The following is a 25,156-nucleotide window of genomic DNA, read 5'->3' on the forward strand; positions in this document are numbered from 1 at the left end:
TCTCATATACTATATTAACAATTTTTGAAACTTATTAATTTTGAAACAAAATATTTTGTGTTTGTGGGACTTTTGGGAGTAAAAGTTTCGCAACGTCTTTTTATAGCCTGCTATACGTTTCATGACGCAAAAACTACCCAATAGTACAATTTTTGATCATTCTACAGCTCATGACCCAACAAGGCTGCTATGAAAGGGTCAATAAACTGACTTTTGTGGGTAACATTTTTTTTCCTATAAATATAAAAAGATTCGAAATTCTAGATTCGGAATTCTAGATTCGAATTAAAGTATTCTAGGATATCCTAGAATACCTAATTATTCTGTAATGTGCATCCCTATGTTTGTGTGAATACTGCTTAAAGTTTGTCTGCTGCCCATGCAATGACAAGAATTAAGTTTTGGTTTAAGTATTTTAACCTGTTTTGACGTGTTCTTGTCCTGGAATAGGAAAAGATGTTGTTTTTAAGTTTCCTCCATCATCAACGAAACTAACTTGTTCTCCATTGGTAGCATTCGCAAAGTTATCGATACCATACACGCTAAAATAAACAATGAAAAATCCATTTCCATACGACATTCGAAAATCTCCAACATTCCGATCCTGTACGAAGATGATATGATTAATGGAATACAATCTGTTATGCAAAGAATGTAGAACATATTTTAACAACGTGTGAAATATGAACAAAACCTCAAAAAATTAAACTAAATCTGTAAAGGGTATAGTAAAAAATGATGATGTGTTGATTGTAATCGTAACAATTTTTTTTAATACATTTTGTAATTAAATTTTACTAAACATGATGACAATACAAATAAACTATAGCGCAATTTACAAAGTCGATTACCACAAGCGCGGCCGTGTTTTTTTGAAAAATCGTCATTGTTGTTTGTTGTTTGGAACATCGTCATTTATATGTTTGTTATAGGAGATGCAAGTTCGTTAGGTTAACTCGTGGTTGATTTCGTTTAATTCGGATTTAACCACATGTGCTGCACACCGAAACTTGCAAAGAAACACAGTTACACATTTGTTCTTGTTAAGTTCACATCTATCAACTATAATCAAACCACAATAATTATTCATGAATTATGTAATGATTATGCAGATTTAAACCAGTAAGTGATTAAAATTTACGTTGTCCATATTTGATCAGAACTGGTCGTTCTGGTTTAGTTCACAAGTATGTCCTCAGTCATTAGAATGACTTTTGGTCTATAGACTAAGCTTAAACGTTTTATTTTTTATTACTTTATTTAGATTATGCTGGTTAATCGAATGCACCCTTAGTGTAACAGTTTTTGCGCTGATCTATATAGTAGGGTGGGGGAAGATGGGAAACTGTTAGACGAAACTTTTTAATTTTCTTTTTACGGACCGCCATTTAATGAATTTTGATACAATAATATAATGTATATATGTTACATGTTAAAAACTATAGCAATAAGGAAAGGAAACGAATGTTTAAACTTGATTTTCAAGCGTACAGTATTATTTCGTGTTATTTACGTGTATTCCTAATAATAAACCCCGTTATTAACCAAAGTTAACAATGATTTTAAACTGTCGCGTCTTATCCTGTGTGATTTCAAATTTGTAAAATCACATCTGTTGTGCGGACAGCTAATAACTCCTTGTGTGTTTTAATGTATATTTTTTAATTGCTGTCAATTAATAAATGAATGAAAGTACTAACTCGTTGTTTTACTCAAAAACCGTCATGTATTTTGAACTTGAAAATATTGGACAATATGTGTTAAAGTGTCCCATCTTCCCCCACTGTACTATAGCCTACACAGTGTTTATATCGGATTTGACGTGAGTATCTAATTTGCACTAACAAAAGTTTTTAAAATATTTAGAACTTAGGTTTCTTTTTTAGTCCCAAAGATATATTTTTGTTTTTCTTCAGTATTTGTAGTCCACATAACTTATATAGTAGGGTGGGGGAAGATGGGACATATTTTCTTTCTATTTTCTTTTCCCATTTGGTAGTAAACAAAGATTATTCAAGGAATTATAAAATTCTCAATAACCGTATTCTTAAAACTCCCGTAGACCATTGTTAATTGTTTAACGATCACGATGTTTGGATATAATGTGCCAAAGGTGTCCCATCGTCCCCCTAGGTACTATTTTGGATCCTCAATTAAATTTGTGCGTGTTCCCTGTCACCGACATAATTGAGGCGTGTCACATGCCGCCAATTAAGTTGTGTTTTTTGCGTAGTTTCCAGGGCGTACTTACTGTGAGCAACTTGGGTTCGTATGCGCAGTTGATCAGGAATGTTTGCGTTGAGCTGTGACTGTGAGTATGTTTAACGATTTTGTATAACAGCTAACTGTTTCTTTTAATATCGCCTTAAATTATGCTAACAATATATTTTACCACTCGAAGCTTTTAAATTTATCCATCAACTAATATAAACTCACTGGGACAGAAATATCCGAGTTCAACAATGTTGTCCACTGAATGCTTCGATCTGGTCGATACAATTGAATGTACATCTTTTTAGCTGATGTATCACTTGAGTTCTTCTGTAAAAATATAGCAGGCAAAATATATTTTATTTGCTCATATGTATACTTAAGCCAAACCAATAAACTGTTTAAAAAAATTGAACTTACATACAAGGTAACAGCAAAACTTTGATCATAAAAACCGAACACTCCTGCAACCATCATTGGCTGGTCATGCACTTTTGTTTGAACGTGATCAAATATTGTGTTAGACTGGTCAATCAACAAAATGTGACCTTGTCCGCTTAGGTCTGTGAAACCAACGAGCGATAACTTGGTTGTCACTTGCTACAAATAAAACATCGGTAGAATGTTGTTCATGGTCAATACAAATTTACAACTAACATGGAAATATGTTCTTGGGGAAATCCGGCATTTCCCAGAAACACACCAGCTTTCAATTGTGTTTTCTGTTAAAATATTATTTGGGAGAACTAATTCCTTCACGTGTACGGTGTATTCAGGTGTGTTTCTAGTACTTGTAATGCTCATTGATGCTACGCCTGTAAATTAAACCTAGGTAAGCTAAATCAACATAAAATAATATTTATTATTCGATTCCAAGATATTTTATTCCACTTTTATTCAATATGCAGCCGAAACAGCCTGCTTAAGAATACTTAAACTGCAGTTATGTTTTATAAATGCTATCGCATGTAAAGATTCCCATGTAGTTTTTTACATCTAAATTATAACATATATAACGCTTATTGTGTTATCAAATAAATATACAGGAGTGAGGGAAGATGGGACACTTAAGCTCATATTGTCGTATTGACCCGTATATTTACAAAAATCAAAATACATGACGGTTTTTGGAGGATATCACGAATTAGTACTATCATTCCTTTATTAATTAACAGCAATTCAAAAAAAATAAATAAAACACAAGAAGAGTTATTTAGCGATTCGCAGGTGCATTTTTATAAATTTGAATATACGCAGAATAAAACGGGAAAGTTTAAAATTGTTGTTAAATTTGATTCATAAGTGAATTTATTGTTAGGAACACACGTAAACAACACGAAATAATAACATACGCTTTAAAAATTAAGTTTAAACATTGTTTTCCATTAAAACCTACAAAACTACAATGCGGGGGAAGATAGGCGCAAAATTTAAATATTTTTATAGTAATAGTTTCTTTGCCATGTAAACTTTATATATAGTAGAGCGGGAAAAGATAGGACACCTTTAGCACATAATATCCAAATACCCTGATCGTGTTTTAAACAATTAACAACGGTCTATGGGAGTCGTGCACGAGTTTTTTTAGAGTGTGAGGATGCGGTTTAATAATGTTTTGACTGTTCGTTGTTTACTGCCAAATGGGATGTGAAAATGGAATGAAACGTATCCCATCTTTCTCCACCCTCCTATGTTAATTAATCATTTTACTACAACGGTCGACGACGAGCTTTGAACCCAGAACTTCTGTGCGTAAAGGCTGGCCCGCTAACGAGCACTATAGGCCACGTTTGCAGTTATAACCCAAAACGTTTATTCTTATGTTGGGTTTGGAAATTTTTTAACTATTTGATTATTTTTTTAAATTACAAATGACAATCAGATTATTGGTCCGAAATTGTTTAGGTAAAAGTAAGGTCTCGATTGCAGCAACTAGAGTTTTAGGCATTGTGTGTTAATGTTGCACATTTATTTCCGAACATGATATAAATGGGTAATAACGTATATTTCATTACGTCCACGGCATTTGAAAACAAAAACTCTGGCTGTATAATCTGTTTTATATGTATAGTAGGCTAGGGAAAGACGGGACACTTTTGGTATACGTAATGTCTGGAAATCCTGGATCGAGTTAAACTAACAACTGCTGTGGTGAGACAGGAGTCGTAAAGATACGGCTTTATAATTGTTTGAATGTTTGCTACCAAATGAGACGAGAAAATATAATGAAAAGTCTCCACCTTACTATATTAATGAACAATATCTAACTATTTATTGTAAAACTTGTACACAACTACTATCGACTTTTGTAACCATTGATAGTCAAATTCTCGATTAAAAAAGGCGAAATAATTTCAGTATATTCTAGTTTCGCAAAACTTACCTCCTATTAAAATCCAGCAAATATGAAGTGATTCGAACAAAATAATAAAATATTTCAACGCCATACTTTACTCCTCTTTGATATAACTTCTTTCCACTTAATGTCATTAACTGTAGTCCTACTAACCGGTTGCAAATGATTCATTTAGCATGCCTTCTAAACCACATTCTCATCAAAAGTTAATTATCTATTTAATTTAAATAAAGAGAAAACCAATCTGATAAAACTATTATTTCAGATTGCCGTGGGGAAGGAGTAAATAGTCTAGAATACTGTAGTGATTTTAAAACAATAGAATGAGTATATGCCTACATGTGTAAGTTGCGTAGACGTGGTCAAATCCGAGTACGTTACATTCACGCAGCTATCCGGTGTTAAACAAATATAGTAGGATCGGGGAAGATGGGACACTTTGTTGGATAATTTTTTTTTAATTTTCTTTTTACGAACCCCCATTTAAGGATAATCAGGAAAATAATGTTACAGAATTATTCGACAGTAATGTCACGACTTTATAAAACGCCCGTCAAAGCTGATTACTGTTTTTAAATATTAAAAAAAATATATGTAAATATTTAAAAAAAATGTGTCTCTAGATGGGGGAAGATGGGACACTTAAGCACATATTGCCAAATATTTTCCAAATCAAAATTGATTGCGGTTTTTGGGTAATATCACGAATTAGTTCTATCATTCCTTTATTAATTGACAGCAATTTAAAAATATATAATAAAACACACAAGGAGTTATTTAGCGATCCGCACAACAGGTGAAATTTTACAAATTCGAAAAAATACAGGATAAGATGGGACAGTTAAAAATCACTGTTAATTTTGATTAATAAGTGTATTTATTATTAGGAATACCCGTAAATAACACAAAAAAAATACTGTACGCTATGAAAATCAGGTTTAAACATTCTTTTCTTTGCCCTACTGCTATAGTTTTTAACATGTTACTTACATTATATTCACTGTATAAAAAGAGTATTGTTCGAACATCAGTTGATAAATATTGTATCCTACAAATGTATATAAACTTGTAATAACAGAAAATTGATAAAGTTCACATTTTTGTCACAAATTGGGTATTACTCTTCTGTTTTTGGCACAAGTTACTTTTCATAAATTATCACCAAGTGCAAATATCCAAATTTAGAATATATTTTCAAAATATTATCTTTTTATTATATCAGTATCTTATAGTTGAATAACCCCTGAGGTACAAATTATTAAATTTAATGCAAACCTTCAAAAGTTTGGCAATGAAAACATACAAAACTACAATGTAGTGGAAGATGGGACTCTAAATTGAAATATATTTACATTAGCAGTATTCTTCAACTTGTAGTTAACCTACCGAATTTAACAGACTGTGCTAGTTTCTTTGCCATGTAAACTTTTTACATATAACTTTAAACCGATATTTTTTGTTCTTTTTATCTCAAATTAAAGTCATATTGACCCCTGTCTATTTTCCCTATGCATATATCTCGTTTTTTTACAAAACACTAGTTTTATGAGACAAAATCAAACTGTACGAAATATTCAAGGTTGTTTTATGAAGTTATGAAACTAGTTTAATCGTTCACACTTGCAAACTACAAAATTTCATCAGCTTTAGTATTATTTTTGTGACATTCAAAATTAGCACCTTACTATTTCGCAGTTTTTTACCTGTCCAAAATCGACTGTTTTTATTTTGCATATTCAGCTTTGTCGCGCAATTTATCAAATCGTGATATTACTTTCGAACAATCCTGTAACATTATTTTCCTGATTATCGTTAAATGGGGTCCGTAAAAAAAAATTAAAAAGTCTCATGTGACAAGGTGTCCCATCTTCCCCCATCCTACTATATATTTCTTTTTTAAACTGTTACACCAATGCTAAAATTAAATGACTTGATACTTTTCAATCGTTTTTTTATCATGATCTTGTTTTTTGTTTAGCTTGTTCCAATTCTATATTTAATATAGCCTAAACCAGAAATTTTAATATCGCTACACATTTTGTTTCTCCTTTTGTTCTGCAGATAAAATATTTGACCAACTTTTTTCTTAATTTCAGCTGCCTCCACAATCTCCTGTTTATTCGTTTCTTGATTTATTTGACCTAGACTGAAGTGGTCTCTTTTAAACATCACCTGTGAACCAACAACAAGTTTTGTTAATTTGGATATGATCTGTGAACAGCCATTTCTGTCTACCCTGTAAGAAGTACATTTCATTTATCTTTGAAATGAGATGTTAATTCTGTGGAGAAGACAATGGGAGAAATTTGGTTTTAGAAATTTGGTATCCCTGTTGGTCTGTTTTCTTAAACAAATAAAGTTACACTTTTGTTGAACTCGGTAAAACTGTAAATTTTGCTCATGCTTTTGATTAATTGGTACGCTTCTTTTAACCATTTGCCTGCGTGTGATAGGCTGATGTTATTGAATGCTTTAATTCCAAGTTTATAAAATAATTTTTGATTGATCTTTGTAAATCGAACTAATTAATCATAAGCAAGTTTTTAAAGTTCTACTGTTTTACATTTTTAAGCCATGCTTATGCAAGAACAAGTTGCTACCTCATTAACCAATTCTCTGCCTTTGTTCGTTATTATCCTTTTTGTTGGTTCATATAAATAAATCATTTCAAGAATTGTTTCACCAACAATTCAGTAAACAGGCGTGTCATTGTATAGACATATTTGTTTCTATTATTTGATTGTCGATCGAATCCATTCCCAAAACTTGCCATGAACCCGAAGTCTTATTCAGTCACAATTAGAGAGCTTACATTTTAACTTTTGTGGACAATTGGCAAGCTGGACACATATTTACCTGTTATGTAAAGGCTGGTTGTATTGTTGTGTTTAAACATCGTTTAATAAACTCAAACACTTTTTAATTGTATCTGTCATATTTTTTAAGTATGAAGTATCTACTTATTTATTTGTTGTTATTGAAATATCTTTATGCCCACCACTACCTTTTCTATCATGCCATTCTACCATTGCTGTAGTTATTTCACTTTTAATGCTTGTCAAGGTTTCCCATCTTTAACTGATAGTCCACAATTACAAGACATGAATAACTTTTACAAATAAATGAAACGTAAAGCTGTTTTTTACTACTATTATGTAAATAGACAAAAATCGTAAAACTAGAAAACACCATCTTTCCTTGCCTTTGATATTAAATTGCTTTCCCACTTTTCTCATACCTTGTTTCTCCTTTTCCAGGTATATCTGAATGGCATCCATTTGTTCGAGTAACTAGCCTGTAATTAAACTTCGTATGAAAATCCATTCATGTGATAATTCTTTTCTAACATTTATCCTCAAACATAAGTTACAAACACATACTATACTTATTTAATTTATTGAATTTGTAAATTTCCTTAAAAAAATATGCTGTGTATAATCACACGAACTGAATATTAAAAATAAGCAATGTTAAATGCGTACTATATTCTTTGTTTTTGCTTTAAACAATACTAACACAGTCAAGTGTAATAATAAGGTAATTTGGGTTTTTATTTCATTACTGGTATTGGGTAATTATCCTGACGTAATCAGACATAGCGAGGCCAACAGTACGATAACATCGCAGTTAAACAGGTCTCACATACGCTGTACGTGCTCTTTCAACCTCCATATATGTGGAATGGATAGTCTATGAATTAGTTGGGGAAACAAAGTTAAGAATGGTTTTTTCGTTTTCTTTGAGCAAAACTAAAACCTTTATTGCTATGAAGTACATCAAGGGAATTAGATCTTTGCACAACTTGAACACATTGATTGTTACTTGATTGTATCGAACCAAGAGGTTGGTATGACTGTTGCTGAAAAAAACACATCTTGAACTCTTTTTCTTTTCACTTGCCATTAAATTAAGGAGAGACATGTTGACTTTAATTATTAATTTTGTGGAAAGTTAAAGGATTTTAACAAAAACACATGGTATTTATTTTGTATCCGTCGCAAGAAAAATAACGGTTAAAGAGAAATTTGTGTTTCCACGTTTGGGTTTTTCGAGTGAAAAAATTGAGCACGCCAATGAAACACAACGCATGCTAAGACTAAAAATAACAATCTTTAAACCAGGTTTTGATTATAATTATATTCCTAATTCGTTTGAGTACCGACAGTGTGAATGAAACGTTTATACAAAATAGTTTGCAACCACAGACCAGTGGCACAGAAATTTCAAATTTTTGAAAATTTACCTGGTTTAACTAACGGTTGGACACTAATGAGAAGGATCATTACTCTAGCATCTAACACGCTTAATATATTGAAACAAGACGTGGTTAAGGAAAATATTATGTTTATAGTCACGCAAGATTTACTCCAGTAGTTTACGCAAGATTTACTCCAGACAAGCAGAATGTTTGTTACGAAACAGTAGAGATTTACACCATTATTTGCCTCATAATAATCGTCCGCGGTACCCTCAAAGTAACATACATGGTAACTGGTAAGCTGGCACGAGGTGTTAAACCCATGTAATAACGACTGTCGTTTTCCAGCTGCGCGAGTCCACCGAACAGACAGTATTGCCGCCACACGTTTTTGACGTTACACGGACAACTTGTGTTTAGCTTTTATGCACAGTAAATATAAAAACATTTCGCAAAGTTTCCCCAATTGAGATTATTGCTGAATAACAAATACCAGCCGAATATATCAACCCCGAAACCTTAATAAAGGTCATTCTACCTAGCGTAAATATGCAGCGATTTTCGAATAAAAGTCGTAGTTAGTATGAAATATTTATTTTCAGGAAGGACTAAGGTGTACCCTCGATTTTCAAAAGTTATGCTGCCGGATTTACTGTCAGTGCCCACAATCACCAGGTTTGTAGCCACAGCCCCCTTTATGGTTGCAAGTGAGCGAGTAATATTAACTTCTAACTTTTCCTTATTTCTATAATTAACATTTGTCCGAATTCTTTAATTTAATTTTAGTTCAATATCTGGTACAAATTTCAAATTTGTTCCATGTTGATATGTTACTTAGCAATTTTGGTTATTGTTTTTAACAACCTTTTACGAATACAGGCTGATTTTCTACACAAACTATGTTGAGCAATTAAGTAAGGCTAAAAGTGCTATACCAGTACAGTATAACAAATTGTAACCAGCTGGATGTTTGTTGTGGTTGGACAAAAAGTCAAGTGATAAAAATATTACCATGCTATGCGTTTGGTTTGTACATAAACGTCGCAATCTTTCTTCAACAGAATAAAAAGTTTCATTTATTGATGGAAGCACATTTGCATGGATGTGGGTTGGCTTTATTTGTCTCAAAAAACTGCAAATCTGAAATACACATACCGAAACTTAATTCAAAATAGTTGAAAATTTAAATATATCGCCTACCTCACTTAGTGATGAGTGAAAAGAAAAACAAAGTCTGTAACATTGCTTGTTAGTTTGTACCTCCACTACATGTGCTTCTTCACAATTTGTAAAATACATTGTACTCAGGTTGATTGTTAACCATTGTACATTCTTAAACATGTCGGCAACATCCATTTTACTTGCCTTCCATTGATTACCAAGTATCTACAATGTGGATAAAATACATTTAATGGTTTTCATCGATTGCCTTACCAGTAACAGTAGCATGCAGGCGATGCAGGATATATAATTAACTTAATTGTTTTGAAACTGAACAATTCTTTACATTTAGTATCTTCAAAAGCCTGTATCATATTAAAAGAGTTGTAAGCAGTTACAATTTAAAAATACTATATCTCCGTGTATTGGCAAGAACACCACTCATCAACTTTCTCAATGCCTGGCTTGGTCAGTGGTGGAGAACAGGACATAGGTAGTATACCTATTCTAAATATTCAGGCAAAACTAATTGAAAATAATGGTACGCGAATTAAGAATGAAAACAATCTATTCAGCAAAATGATTATTTCATGTATTTAGATCAATTGTCAAATATTCTACTTAAATAACAATTGTGTAAAAGTTGGTTATAAGGTTGAATGGAATCTGAATGGAACCTAAGACTTCAGTCTAGTTTTACAAACCAAACATTTAAATAAAAATGGATCTCCAGATTTCATACAAACCAGAAGATTGGTAAAAATGTTACTTGTATTATAACTGACCTCAGTCTTATAACAAACAAATATATGAGAACATGTTGGATCCGTTGTAAGAATTGATGCAATGTTAGGCAGACAATCATAGTTCTTAGCCCTGGAGCAATAAATTTTTTCTCCAAAACTTTTATGTAACTCTTCTATTAAATATTCATATCCATATTTGGCACTCATGTTTAGTCGAACGACGTATTGGTTGCCTGTAAAAAAATGTATATACATTTTATGGACAAAAAAAAAATGACCAAGTAAGTTTGCTTCACAACTAAAACATGAGTTTCAGAAAAACTCTTGTAATGTATTCTGTAAAAACTTTTAAAAACATTATTTAAAAAAAAGGTTTGTTTCTCAATTAAAGCATTTTATCAGCTTACACACTAGACTGTTACACACGCACGGAAACAGCAAACTATGTAAACTTTTTGTTAAATTTAAACCTCTAACTATCCACTGTTGCACAATCTTTAAAAGATTCTTCACACAAAGTTCTCTTGGTGGAATATACCATGCCTCCTCAATACAAAATGTTGTGTCAACGTATATATGATCAATCACCTTCTGTATGCCATGATAAAACATTGTGTTAATGAATGGCATGAATTAATCAATGAACCTGATGAACCGACATTTTTTAAACATGGCATTCTACTTGCAGAACTGTGTGATAATCGGAAATCTCCGGTATATAACATTGTTCCTTCAGCACCTTCAAACAAAAACCTGCAAAACAGACATATATATATACCGGTAATTCATTTCTTCCCACTTATTCTAACTTACATAACAGATCCAGGGCAGTGGCCAGCAGGTAACAAAGTGACAGTGAGTTCTTCAACTATGCTCTTTGTTTTGATCCTCAGCAACTGTAATGATATATATTTTAAATGCAATTTTAATGCAAGTATAACAACAAATTCACAGCCACACCTTTGGAACTTCTATCAATAAAACTTCAATATTTGGTAACAGAAACAAGAACTTTTCATCAGCAAGCAAAAGACATTTTGTCACTTCTGAAGTAAACAACTTTACATCTGGTTGACATTTTAATTTATATTTGAAAGCTTCATGTGTTAACCCAACCATATGATCAGTGTGACAATGTGAAAGAAAAAAAGAAAAAGAGCCAAGGTTTTCTCCATCAAATCGGTCAATGGAGAGAAATCTATAGTTTAACATTTGTCCCATAAAACTGCTCATCGTATTTTTTATAAAACAGGAGTTGTTACCAAACAGTCTTAAAACTCTGGAACTAATCTCATCTATTATAAAATCCAAATGGGTCCCTAATATAACTACAGGTTGCGCACGGTTGAAGATTCACCCAGATATGCTATGCAACCACAACCAAAAAATGCCAAATGCCCATACAAGTTCAACAAACCAATACCGATCGTTTAGCATTTCTGTTCGCAACCCGTAGTTTTAATAGGGACCCAATCCAGTATTGTAAACAGAAGTTTTTTTAGATGAAAGAATAATTGTAACTTGCTTTGTCCTCTTACGAACGGAAAACGACGATTGTTATAACACCGATGTTCATACACCTCGTGCCAGCTTAGGAGTTAGCAAGTAGGCTATACACTTTGTGGGTGATTATGTTTTCGATTTTTTTTTGTTTTTGTTAGTATGGCTTTACCTATGGACGAAAACATTAATTGTCACCATAATATCGCTTGCCTTGTGTTTCAGAAACCTTTTGACAGCAATACTTCACTGGTCACCAGGTATAGAATACCGCAACCGACTTGTGAATGTAGCAAAATCTAACAAAATGAAACACTGCTGTGATGGGCACTTTATTTTATACACCTGAGGCATCGGTGTTATGCCCCAGTGGGGTGCTAGTGAAGAATCTCCCCCCCCCCCTTATATGCTAACCACTAACGCCTAGGTTGGGGGTTTGTGGTTAGTAGTTAGTGGTTGTGGTTATAGGGGTTAGTGGTTAGCAAATCAGGTGGGGGGGAGATTCTTTACTAGCACCCTTCCCCTAACTGGCGCACAGTACGGATGCCCAAGGGGTATAAAATTTATAAAATTAACTGCCTACCCACTGCTGCAGGCGTAAACTGCATTGTGTCGTTTGCCTTATAATAGGTAACAAAATGACGTCATAATGTTATGGCGGGAAAAATAACAAGAAATCACAAACCAAAGGCGTGAACACGTATTAAAGGCTAAAAAATGTAACTTAAATTGCAATTAAATGAGTGCACTGTACAAAATATTTTTAACTAAGCATAGTTTCATAAATAATATTGCATACGATCGCCAAAATTAAAATTAGGGGGTAATTACCGATTACTTTTCTGTTTGTTTAAAAGCAATACTTCTAAAAAGTGCCGTTTGCAATATTTTTTCGATTGTATTCGATACATTAATTTTAACTAAGCTAAGTTTAATAAACCAGAGTGTATAAAATCGTCCAAATAACTGGTAATTAATGATTATAACGCTGTTTAGATACCTATAAATTTAAATATATATATATATATATATGAAACTGATGTCTATGAGTGGAGGGGATTTTTGGCAAAGGGAAATCCAGCTTTTTGAATGCACTACAGCATAGTACACTATATGATTACAGAATTTTGAACAACGTTATAATATTTACACTGTACAATGGACGCTATTAAAAAAAGAGAGAGAATGTATCGCTCCATTATTGGACAGTTGCAAAATGATGGTTACATGGCGATTGCAAAATCGTTAACATCACAAGTAAAGCCATTTAATCCATGTACATCATCAGATTTTCTCTTTAAAGCATATAGTATTGGTTTGGAACAGGTAAACTTATAATTTAAAAAACTTCTTGTTCTAAATTTTTGCATATTACTTTTTTACATAATATATGTCATTCCCAAATTTGCCGAAATTTTAAAATTGAATAACAAATTTTCTAAACTATTAACTTTTATCTGGCGCCGTGGCTCAGTGGTTAGCGCGCCTGCCTGTAACCCAGAGGTAAGGGGTTCAAGGCTCGACGCTGCTACCATTGTTGTCGTATTTGTCCTTGGGCTAGACACTTAACGGCAATTGCTTCAGTGTTCTCTAGTGGGTTGTCCAAATTATCAGCCATACATAAAAAAAATCTCCAAAAAAATAATCACCCACAAATTTACATACATGGTAACTCGTAAGCTGACATGAGGTGTTTAACCCGTGTGATAACGACTGTCGTTTTCCGGCCACGCAAGGATAAAGTTAGTTGCATTCATTCATTCATTACACTGCATCGTAACCAAAGGGTACCCGCTTCTATAGCTGCCATTATGTCCAAAATAGCAATGGGTTTAAAGAAAATGCAATTTTTTTCGGTAAACTAAAGAAACAATTAAATTTTAAAAGTCTTTGTAAGCATAACTCTATTGTATGTTTATGCAACGAAAATTATATAATTATAATCATTTAAATTATTGCATCGATTACGATTAATGGTTTGAATTATACAACTTTAAATCTGAACAGTTATTGTGTTTAGATTTGGCATGCATTATCGTAGTTATTAGATTACCATTTAGAGTTCATGTTAAATGCTCGTACAAGAGAAAGATATTAAACCAAGGGCTTTACTTCAAACTACATTACTATAAAATCTAAATAATATATTTGTACCGATTATGAACCACAGGTTGAAGAAGATAAAACTGATCAATCGTATATTCCTAATGTTCTTGAATCAATTCCACCTGGACGAGGAATAGATTTGGAGTTTGAAAACGAAGTTCAGGTGAGTTTTCTTTAACATTGTTACCAATCTAATTTTTAAACTTAGGCATTTTCAGTACCATATAAAAAATCGGTGTATGTAAATTACACTATTATTTCTATATTATTCTTTTATCGAAACTTGTGTAAACATTCTGCTGGTGTTGTTGCCATGCATTATGTAATACTTAAAAATTTACTGTGTTTGGTTTGTTGTGCCACACTTTGATGATGTCTTGTATTTTCGTCTCATGGTAAATAAATATCGGTACAATGAAGTTTACAATATTTTTTACAAACTCAATTTCAATACTGTGCAAAAATATTTGACATTTGAATGTTCTGTTTAAATCCAGATTGACCGATACATTTTTAATTTACATGTAGTGATATATTTATATACCAAAGTAAATAGATATACAAAAAGTAAGGACAGTCATTGTTTAAAAACAACAAATAATGGACGCTATCTTGTTTCCCACATGAGGCGTGAAATGCATGCATCAGCATGGATATATTCGACAGACGAATATTTTGCATATTTTAACTGATTTTTAGACCTTCAATGAAGTTCATTCATATTTTTGTTTTATAGTTGTATTATAGGAGACGGGAAACACTTATGCTGCATCAAAATTGAAAATATTTCAATATTTCACAAGCCAAAACTCATGCATTCGCTTTTTAAACTAAAATATTTAAAATTAATGCAATGCCAGTGCCAAATGTGTTAAATATATATATATATATGTATAATTCAACGATGGTAAAGCAGGGAAACAAAGTGGCGGCCTTATCCTTACTTGCTGATATCTATGTTTTCTTTGGTATAGACTGTCTATAATAGTCTTTTCAGTGGCGCAGTCAGCGGTATTTCCGAGATCAAATTTTTTTTAGGATATCTTATCTGAAAAGCGTTTGCACAATAACTGTTGCAAGTGGACCAGGGTCTTCACTAATGTCACTTCATCAGATCAAATACTTCTACATCACACACTTTTAAATTATTGCAAAGTTTCGTAAAGTAAACTGACAAATTTAAATAGTGTAATACACTCACACACAATATAAAAAATCATTAATTTCTACCTGCGCATATTTCTTAATTTAAAACAAACACAGAAAATGCTATTTTGACGGTACAGTGTGGTTTGCTGCAAACATAAACTCAGTTTCCACTAGCAAAGTCCAAATCAGCTGATGGATTAAAACAGATCGTATCATAATTTAACTAAACTTTTTTTCACAAAAATATACCACAGATAGTATTTATTAGGTGTATATTTTCATTTAAAACCATCTTGTAAACCACGCTCTTTAGCCCGAAACTACAGCCGTTTGTCACCACACTTTTTGTTTATTTTGTTCATGCCCCTTTTCCCCACCTTTATTATTTTCTTGCTAGACATGATATAACTTATTAGATGTTCTATTAATACTGTGCAAAATTTTCCTCGTACTAAATTATAATATATATAAAGTGTTACTGTTTGTGGTTATTGGATAGTAAAACAGGTTTAATAATAATATATAGAATTACAGATGTTTCATGTTTTTTAGTTAGTAGTTATTGGATATGATTTGTGAATCATGAGACAAAAAAGAAAAAAAAGAGACAAAAAATAAAATTCACCAAACTTATTTTAAATGCAATTTAAGATTTTATCTCCTGAAGCTGTTCAATATGAGACTTGTTATGTCACTGCACACAAAGCACCAACAAGAGCTGCAACATTTTCTAAGAATGGTCAATATATTGCAACTGGTTCTGTTGATACTTCGATCAAAGTTCTTGTAAGTTTTATTAGAGTTTTGCTTGTGTATGGAAGAACATTTTTCTAGTTTTCTCCAGTGCTGCCTTTGCACTGTTAAGATTCACTTGTTGTATTAACACTAGGTCAAATATTGTAATGGAAGATCTAAAGTAGTCAAGAGCAAAACTATGACTTTAAAAAGGAATGGACAAATAAAAATACTTTGTGCGTCCTACTAAAAACAATAAATGATTTTATATAAAATAAATGTTGTGTTTACACAGGATGTGGAAAGAATGCTGGCAAAGAGTATTCTGCCATCGGATATAAATAATATGATGGAACAATCATCACAAGCCGGTGGAATGGCTGACCATCCAGTTATTCGGACACTCTATGATCATGTGGATGAGATAACTTGCATTGAGTTTCATCCAACCCAACAAGTATATGTTGCAAATATTTAATGAATATGCAGCAAAACTGATTTTTTCTTTTTAGATACTTGTGTCTGGTTCAAGGGATTATACAGTAAAAGTTTTTGATTTTACCAAAAGTTCAGCAAAACGAGCAACAAAAGCAATCAGTGAAGTGGAGAGAGTTAAAACATTGGCGATGCATCCAGCAGGTTGTTTTTTAGTGAATACTTTTCCTTTGTTATTATTTGCGCATTTAAATTTGTGGAGCTGTTCCATGTGTTACTGGAAGCATACTGATTAAATTTATTGTGGGATTAGCTTTCTATAATAACATTGCATTTTAAGTATAATCGTTTTTTATTTTGAATAACAAATACAGGGATTTAATTTTTGTTGTTTACTTAAGATCAGGTACTTTTATGTGATTACTATAGACACATTAAGATTAAACATTAGGCAAAAAAAAATAATTTATTTTTAGGTGATTTTATTTTGGTTGGAACACATCATCCTGTTATTCGACTTTACGATCTTGAAACATTTCAATGTTTTGTAAGTTGCCATCCAGCAGATCAACACAAGGGGCCTATCAATTGTATATCATACAACCAAACAGGAAATTATTATGCATCAGGAAGTAAGGATGGAGAAATCAAGGTAAATTTTAGTATTTTACAAACTTTATAAAGAACTTACAAGTTTTAGTGACTTTGTATCTTATGGAAAATTCTGTACATTGTTGCACTTCCACTGCTGATTTTTTTATTTTTTTCCTTTTTTTATAATTACAAGTGTAGTAAAACTGTTACCTTATCTTTACCACAAGTTAGTTTTACCATATTTTCTTTCTAAATTACTTTACTGTTGTTTTAGATTTGGGATGGTGTCAGTAGTCGCTGTATCATGAAGTTTCCAGATGCTCATGATGGTGACGATGTTTGTTCTGTTGTTTTTTCCCGTAATGGTAAATATTTGTTAACAAGTGGAAAAGACAGTGTAGCACGACTATGGTCACTTGCTGCACCGACCCATCCAGTTCTTGTATACACTGGAGCCGAGTTAAGTGGAAAGCAGGTGAATTATTTTTATTAAAAAACAAACATAGGTATTATTATATATAACATTAAAATGTGTTGTAACAGACCCATCAAGCTCAAGCAGTTTTTAACCACACTGAGGATTATGTTTTCTTTCCGGATGAACAAACTGTATCGTTGTGTTGTTGGTGTGCACGGACAGGAGAGAGACAACGATTATTATCACTTGGTCATCAAGGTCCTGCACGGAGAATTGCACATTCACCAACTATTGCAGCTTTTATTACATCTAGCGAAGATTTCCGAGCACGATTTTGGTACAAGTCACCTTTATCGGAGTAAATGTCCTTCATAATCTTTTTAAACATATTGAAGTGCATAGTTGCTGCTATGATAACAAGAATAACTGCAGAACTTGGTTTGACCACTTCCCATCATGAAACTCATTAAAAACTACACCCGGTTGAGATAAAATTCACTAGTCTTGTGTAGATAATATTCCAAGGTATAAAGTAAATAATGTTGGTAACTTAAGTGGTTGAATTCATATCCATAATATTTTCAAGAAAATTAAAACAGTTTGAAACTTTTTTGATAAAACCTGATTCTGTTTACCTAAGATTACGCCTACTTAACTTTAAACTATGAGCCTTAAAATGTAAGGCCATCAAGAAAGAAGCTATGTGGATAAAAGAGGCGGGTTAAATATCAGAATATGGCATGCAGGAGATAAAAATGCAAGCAAAAAGAAGAGTGAGAGTAAGCTAAAACAATATGTTTGGTGAGGGGTTTTAGATGAATCTTTGTGAATAAAATACTTGGTGAGGGGTTTTAGATGAATCTTTGTGAATAAATGAGTTAGGGTTAGAAGTTTTATTGTTGTGATCTAACATTGTATGTTTAAAGTGAGTAGGGTTGGTGTGGTAGGTCAGATATTAATTAATTAGTTTGAAACTAAGACTAAATTTAGATAGGTAATGATTTAGGTGAAATTTTACATTTCTAAATGTGGATTCTGAATACTGTATTTATTTTTAATATCAAATAGTTTCAAAAAAAAGTTGGTTCCAAAATACAATAAAGTAACTTTGTCAGTAACCTGGTATACTTTTCATTATTATTAAATGTGATTTATGACAAGATCTCTATTGTATTACAAACAATAAATTTAGAAATACAGGATAAAACTAAAATCTTAGTTTAATTTAGAAATCTTTTTGGTATTTTTTTCGTATTTGGATTGCTCGTACAACAAGCCAATCAAAATTGTTACATGACAAACATTAAGACATAGAGAACTTATAGTAGTTGACGGGTAAGTGTTCCAACACATTTCAATCAATCCAAATAGAAGCAACCTAGAGCAAAAGTACAAGAAAAATAAACTGTCAGATTTTAAAATTGTAGCTCAGATTTAAATAAAAACTTTAAATATTAATGATGGTTTTTATATCTTACAACAAGGAACTTCTACATGTTTTCCGTATCAAATGATACGATCATAATACCATTAATATTGAAAATAGATATTTGTTGCAAACTTGGTCTTATTTTACTGGTAGCGTTCATAGGTTTTAGTCATATGCTTAATATACTGGTACTAATATTAAACTGTTTATTATATTACTAAGCAAAATAGGTTTGGCACCTAAAAGGAGATGAGAAGGGAGTGCACCACAGTAAATATGGAAGGGTGTGATAATACCATACGTAGAACTGGTAATGTAAAGATCTGCTGCAGCATATTCCAATGAAATTACTTGTGAACAGAACATATGCTATATGTATCAAATTATTAAGAAAATATATGGTATATTGCAAAAAAAAACAAGTATGAATTTTATAAAAGTTTAATTGACTTAGATCTTATCCATTTTACAACTCGAACTGTAATCGGATAGTTTAAAGCGTAACTCAATAACTGCAAAGTAGAAATTACAAAACATAGTTATCACTTCCAGTTTTAATTTGATTAATAAAACAATTTTTAGAATTGTAAACATGGCAACCGTTTAATTACAGACATATTTCTTGTTACAAATTTTAACCAAGATAAATATTAACCCAACCACATAGTATATGAAAGGATATGATTAGTATTCAATCGACAAATCTCCATATTTGTTCTTGTCATGTGAGGTTTCGAGTTATTAACAGAATTCCTGTAAAATGTTTTAAAATTGAACTAACCGTGTTATATGAAATACATGCATAAGCGCCATGTCATGGGTTAATGGTGTGGCATGCCAAACCCATTGCTGGCCCAACGAGGTGACCAACACCCAAGCAAAAAAAAAAAAAGAAAAAGGTATTTGCTGGACAGTGATATCAAAATCGTGACTGTCCCATTAATTAATAAAAAGTTTTCAAACCAACAGAAAGGTAGACCAAGCTAACTGTAATTGTAAAGTTAATTCACAGATACTCCGAATACCAAAATTTGGTTGAACTTGAACCACAGCCACTCATTATTCAATATAATCTGATTAACAAAAACATGTAAAACAGCAACCAATGTTTTATGCATTGAAATCAATGAAAACGTCAATTGATAGTATCAAACCATCAGTGGGTACTTTGTTGCAAATATTCGATGTTTTAATTACTACTTAATTTACTTTGTTCTAAGTTGCAACAAACATACTGTTTGGCTGAGAAAACATAATAGATCGTTTGTAAAATCAACTATTGTTATGTTGCTTGCAGGGAGAAAAACGCTCTCATGTTGAATATACATGTGCAAAGCAGCTTTGCACAACAAAGTCATCTCTTATTATAACGTCACATTGTATATACCCTCAGTCACATGTTCTTCACCTAACTAATATATAACCTCACAGTCACATGTTCTTCACCTAACTAATACCGGCGCCTCTTAATGTCTATATGATCATAATATATAGGAATTATACCTTCGCCATTTCCAACCAAAAAATGCACAAAGAAGCAAGAAGTGAAACAGCAGAAGGATTAAATGAAACTTCCGATCAAGAAATAATTCTTCAGAAATAAACCTCCAATTTACGGTCCATTTAAACATAAATTGTCGACTCAAATCGAACGACCGAACTATATATCCAATTGGATTATTTAGAAGGAATGGCGTTCCTAAAATAACCTGAAATAGAAGTTGGTAAATATTTTCAACTACTTAAGCCTGCATACTCTCAATGTAGGCTTAAGTGCAGCATACCATACATCAGTGATTCTACACCAGTGATTTTTTATAACAAACCAAAATTTTAAAAAACCTAAATTCCCACAATACATGCCGAATAGTTTCCAGATTTTTTTGTTTTTGACAGCCTAACTTATATAATTTTACTGGCAAATCTTTCGCTTTTTTTCAGACAATAAAAAAATTACCTGCAGTCCAGCACAAATAGTTAAATTAATAGCAGTTGCTTTTATCCCATGCTCAATCATCAGCAGTAGCAGACCAGGGGCAAACAACAGAATATTCATTTTTACAGAAACAGCAAAACTAAAAAAGAATGAGCCAAAAATCCTGCAAGCATAACATTAAATGCTTACTTGCTTGGTACAAATTAATTCGTTTAAACTTTTTAACTACAAGATAAACGTCTTAAATAATTGTATACAATATATGCTTAATTTAATTACTTAATCATAGAATGCAGCTAGTCTGACATGTGATGTAAAAAAACTTTAATACAAAAGATTTCACTTAGTCACTATAAAAATAAACGCACTGTAACATTTAAAAGAAAGTTTTGCACATAAGCGTAACATGATTTAACAAGAACATGGAAACACAAATAGTAAGTTTGAAATGGTGGCAAATGGCAATTGCTTTAATGCAAATTAGTAACCCAGTAACAAAACCAAAAATTTTTTTGAACAGTAACAAGTAACAAAAGACCCAGTAACAAGTAACAAAAATTTTTTTGAACAGTTTGATATAAAGTTAATTGGATAACTACATGAATGAGATTTACTTATCCGTCAATACTATTATTAATCCAGACAAATAAACGGATACTTTGTATGGTTTTCATAAGATTTATATATGTATATCCATTATCTATTAAAACTAAATAACTCACCAGTAATTCTCCATGAACAAATTCACTGAGATAAAAAGTATCAACATGGCTATTGGATCATTGAACAAACGAAGAACAAATATAGAATGAATACGGTATGATGTACAGCACATAAATATCATCACGTATGGTGGGCACTGAAAGTAATGGATGAACTGTGTAACTAATATCAGTGAAGACCTAGTAATTTTAAGGAGGGAAATACATGAAGTTGGCACATACAACATACCACACACACACATATATACCTTTTTTGTTTTGTTGTAGATTCTTAAAACAAAATATAGATTGACTAGGTAAATAAGAAAGAAAATGTATTGACCCATTCTGACATTTGCTCCATGATTAGTCGCATAATACAATGCTGTGTATACATAAACAAAACCTGTGAATAAAAAACTATAAATAAGTTGTTCTTATAAAACAAGTGTGGGTTCCGCAATTGTTTTCTCTGTATGACTGTTAAAGTGGACATACTGGACCATAGGCGCCTAACGCGGTCAGACAGGTTAGGCAAATGCCTAACCTGGAATTTGGCACATTGCCTATTAATTGCTTCATAATAAGATATTCAAACGCAAACGATTAACGTATTTCATAAAGTTAAACCATTATGCGTCCACGATTGAAGCTCTAGTTCTGGCCAAATTTACGTAACTTTTAATGCCAGTTAAACATACACTCACCAACGTAACTGTTACATCACAAGCTGTATTGTGATGTCATCCGTTATCGCAAGGTAAGAAATACCAACTTGCGGCGATACACTACGTCACAAACGGCATTGTGATGTAATCCATTATCGTAACCTACGTATTGCCTAATCCCAACCTAGGATGTTACATTACCTCACAATCGCCATTGTGATAGAAACAAAGATCGTAGGATATTTTGTGTGCCTGCGCCTGCAAGTTTGCGATCTTTCAATACTTTACAACCGCTACTACTGTGTGTATACGTTCAACGTGCTGCGTAACGAGTAATACGAAAGTTAAACCCTAACCAGTGCGTAATGTGCGAGTGTGCTAATTACCTTATTAGCTTACGTATGATGTAATAAGTAGTTGACATTTGTAACTATGAGTTTGCCTAACCTAGACAATCAAAACTTAGGCGCCCATGTACTGGACAACCCCTTTTGTAACCACTGGGTTAGAGCAATGTTTGTTAAGTGTCTTGTGCGTCCCTAGGTCATAGTTTAACTTTGCATTCTCGGTAGTTTAACCAAAGATGCGTCAAGTCGAACCCAAGCTCATGATTGAGCATCTTCTTTTTTTTGACGCACATCTCTATTTTTAGCCACATGCAATGTCGCACACGGGAGGGGAAAAATACTAAAAATAAAAACTAATGCAATTAAAGATAATGAGACTGGTCAGGATGACTTTCACTTAAATTATTTTTGCAAAAGTCAGCAAATTACAAGTGATCACAAAAATAACCAGAAAAACCTAAAATTTTAAAGTTAATATTGATAAAAACATTTTTAATTACCTGCTGGATAAACAAGGGGACCTGTATCTCCCTGTAATTTCATGTAATCATAAGTTCCATTTATAAATCCTTCCACTTCTTGCATATAAGCAATCCAATCAATCTCTGTGACTTAAAACAAAAGAATAAAGCCACATGAAACACGTTGTTTAATTAATTGTCACATCATGTGGAAAAGCGTTTCTAAAAAACATAGTTGTAAGTGATAGTTTTAAAAGTATGGTTGACATATTGGACAATATGGTGTTACCCACTGCACTAAAACAATTAGCGTCCAGGGCTTCACAGCATCAGGCCATCAGCCCCCAACACCTCTGGTTAAAGGATGAGCAACCACTTTGACCTGCCGCTAGATAAGAGGGCAATATACAGACATAATATACAAAGTGAAGATACTTACATTTTACAGTGTTAATGACACAAAGGTTTAAAATAACTTCCACACTACAGAGAAATAATCCAACCAACCACGTTTTGTCAGGATTGAAAAAACATTGTACTGCTTCCTTTAACAACTTTTGAGCTGTAACAAAAACTACACTACCCCTATTTTTAACAGGCATGCTGCACTACCAAGGATTGAAAGTAAAAAATAAAGGAAAAGTCAATTTCAATAAAAACTGTTGTGGTTGCAAACATATAGCCATACAGAACATCAATTTTGACAGCAAAAATATTTTTTCAACAAACTAAAACTATTAAAAACAGAATTTATAATTATCGCCATATTTTAATATATGTTGATAAACTCAGCTTATGAGCTTACTGCAGTTACTTGTACAATTAATCAGTTGTAACATAAACACAAAATATATTGAAACAGTAAACCAGAAATTAATGAGCTTGGTTTGTGTACTCTTTTACTGAGCTTTCAAAAGTTTTCAAAATATGTTCACACACAGAGTTTAAATCCTTCAGGCCCTTTTTCAACGCTTCAGTTGCGGAAATACCTCTTGTTTGTATTCGTAAATTCATTTTATTTTCAGCTGGATGTGGAATTGAGTAACCACAAAACTCAATATCAGGATTCTTCATCAATATATATCGCAATGCATTACCCAGAGTATGATCTTCGTTGTGGATAATAAACGTACAACATGTCTCACTATCACCATCCTTGATCTGTTCAACTTCTAATTTACAAGGTATAGAATTTTTTTCCATACTTTATAGGACACAAGCTAACGGAAAAAATATATACATATATTTATACTTTTTCTGAGTCAAATATAAAAATGATGATTCGTGGTCTACAAGTTTACCATGTTCAATCAACACATTATATTAGGCCTGAACCAGTTCAAAAGTATCAATCACAATTTGGTTTCTATAAAGATGCTTGCCTAACCAACACAATACTCATAAATAACGCTTATTCGTCTCTGTCGACACGTGGATACACCGGACACGTGTCTTTGTTTTGCACATACGTAGAATAAATACATTGTATTGTAAAATCAAAAAAATACATTTACCTAGCTGACTAGCGCCACCGGCCGACAGGTTTATATAACATCTTTTTCTGGCCATGAAACATATGGCGCTCTCGATTAGATAAAGAGGACGCCATGCTTTAAAATGTTGTGCACGACCCTTTGTTGAAAACGTTCCAGACACGACGTTGGCACGATGAACCGTTAGTCTTGGATTTAAAATCAACTCAGCCGATTTCAGTATTTTATTTGTAGTCTAGGATAAGCAATGACTAATAAAACTTAGTTAAGATTAGTTTAACAAGGATATTTTGCTTAGTTTACTAACACATTTCTTAAACAGGATGTCTTACATACCAAAGTTTTCTCAACCATTGTAAATAAAAATGTGCTGTTAAAAATACGAACTGAATATAAGCCTTCGTTGCTTCGTTGATCAAAAATTAAAAATGTTAAATACGAACTATATTCTTTCTCTTTGCTTTACAGTTAAAACAGTACAAATGGGTAGAAATATACCTTAAAGCGATGCA

At 32.4% G+C, this 25,156-nt stretch overlaps 4 protein-coding genes across 13 annotated transcripts in view; 1 reads left to right on the top strand and 3 right to left on the bottom strand.

Annotated features, from left to right (window-relative positions):
* Nucleotides 1-4,730, bottom strand: part of LOC100178652 — a 15,509-nt gene extending 10,779 nt beyond the window's left edge. For 3 of the 5 annotated variants that reach the window (XM_026839870.1, XM_026839871.1, XM_026839869.1), the window contains exons 1-5: nt 4,595-4,730; nt 2,869-3,026; nt 2,632-2,811; nt 2,437-2,541; nt 421-604 (exon numbers count right to left, since the gene is read on the bottom strand). In XM_026839870.1, the coding sequence (XP_026695671.1) occupies nt 421-604; nt 2,437-2,541; nt 2,632-2,811; nt 2,869-3,026; nt 4,595-4,658 (691 nt within the window). In that variant the 5' untranslated portion in view covers nt 4,659-4,730. Of the gene's footprint in view, nt 1-420; nt 605-2,251; nt 2,310-2,436; nt 2,542-2,631; nt 2,812-2,868; nt 3,027-4,594 lie in introns of those variants that run through there. The other 2 variants (XM_026839872.1, XM_026839874.1) reach the window with 2 other exon arrangements.
* Nucleotides 4,731-6,688: 1,958 nt separating this feature from the next.
* LOC100185732 (protein artemis) lies at nt 6,689-11,948 on the bottom strand. 6 transcript variants are annotated; one of them, XM_002126800.5, is made up of 10 exons: nt 11,633-11,948; nt 11,486-11,568; nt 11,332-11,425; nt 11,143-11,263; nt 10,712-10,905; nt 9,966-10,151; nt 9,777-9,905; nt 8,324-8,426; nt 7,770-7,862; nt 6,689-6,739 (listed from the first exon to the last, which is right to left on the bottom strand). In XM_002126800.5, the coding sequence occupies exons 1-9, from the start codon at nt 11,903-11,905 to the stop codon at nt 7,858-7,860; spliced, it is 1,188 nt and encodes a 395-aa protein (XP_002126836.1). In that variant the 5' UTR covers nt 11,906-11,948; the 3' UTR covers nt 6,689-6,739; nt 7,770-7,857. The 6 variants fall into 6 exon arrangements, with proteins under 6 accessions (XP_002126836.1, XP_026695666.1, XP_026695668.1 ...); XM_026839865.1 differs by having other exon boundaries at nt 6,803-7,862; XM_026839867.1 differs by lacking the exon at nt 8,324-8,426.
* A 1,289-nt stretch (nt 11,949-13,237) lies between these two features.
* On the top strand, nt 13,238-18,229 carry LOC100183358 (cleavage stimulation factor subunit 1). Its single transcript, XM_002126897.4, has 8 exons — nt 13,238-13,498; nt 14,343-14,441; nt 16,079-16,213; nt 16,458-16,619; nt 16,675-16,801; nt 17,074-17,249; nt 17,466-17,666; nt 17,735-18,229. The coding sequence occupies exons 1-8, from the start codon at nt 13,331-13,333 to the stop codon at nt 17,969-17,971; spliced, it is 1,305 nt and encodes a 434-aa protein (XP_002126933.1). The 5' UTR covers nt 13,238-13,330; the 3' UTR covers nt 17,972-18,229.
* Nucleotides 18,230-18,721: 492 nt separating this feature from the next.
* LOC100176327 (dol-P-Man:Man(5)GlcNAc(2)-PP-Dol alpha-1,3-mannosyltransferase-like) lies at nt 18,722-23,755 on the bottom strand. Its single transcript, XM_002121159.5, has 9 exons — nt 23,591-23,755; nt 23,191-23,301; nt 21,945-22,081; nt 21,697-21,833; nt 20,996-21,137; nt 20,542-20,747; nt 19,721-19,791; nt 19,278-19,413; nt 18,722-18,987 (listed from the first exon to the last, which is right to left on the bottom strand). Exons 1-9 carry the CDS (start codon nt 23,751-23,753, stop codon nt 18,825-18,827), a joined length of 1,266 nt encoding a protein of 421 aa, XP_002121195.2. The 5' UTR covers nt 23,754-23,755; the 3' UTR covers nt 18,722-18,824.
* Nucleotides 23,756-25,156: the final 1,401 nt, after the last annotated feature.

The sequence above is a fragment of the Ciona intestinalis genome, unplaced genomic scaffold (genome assembly GCF_000224145.3).
Source record: "Ciona intestinalis unplaced genomic scaffold, KH HT001063.1, whole genome shotgun sequence".
Taxonomy (NCBI): Eukaryota; Metazoa; Chordata; class Ascidiacea; order Phlebobranchia; family Cionidae; genus Ciona; species Ciona intestinalis.

Coding starts and splice junctions, on each gene's coding strand:
- LOC100183358 (XM_002126897.4), top strand. CDS start 13,331: ATGGACGCTATTAAAAAAAGAGAGAGAATGTATCGCTCCATTATTGGA. Junction 13,499..14,342: donor ATAGTATTGGTTTGGAACAG/GTAAACTTATAA, acceptor TATGAACCACAG/GTTGAAGAAGATAAAACTGA. Junction 16,214..16,457: donor ATACTTCGATCAAAGTTCTT/GTAAGTTTTATT, acceptor GTGTTTACACAG/GATGTGGAAAGAATGCTGGC.
- LOC100176327 (XM_002121159.5), bottom strand. CDS start 23,753: ATGCCTGTTAAAAATAGGGGTAGTGTAGTTTTTGTTACAGCTCAAAAG. Junction 21,138..21,696: donor TTGTTCATGGAGAATTACTG/GTGAGTTATTTA, acceptor TTATGCTTGCAG/GATTTTTGGCTCATTCTTTT. Junction 19,792..20,541: donor TTTGGTTGGAAATGGCGAAG/GTATAATTCCTA, acceptor AACATTTTACAG/GAATTCTGTTAATAACTCGA.
- LOC100185732 (XM_009862149.3), bottom strand. CDS start 11,905: ATGAGCAGTTTTATGGGACAAATGTTAAACTATAGATTTCTCTCCATT. Junction 11,264..11,331: donor GAATGCCATGTTTAAAAAAT/GTCGGTTCATCA, acceptor CATGGCATACAG/AAGGTGATTGATCATATATA. Junction 9,906..9,965: donor TTCACTCATCACTAAGTGAG/GTAGGCGATATA, acceptor TGTGTATTTCAG/ATTTGCAGTTTTTTGAGACA.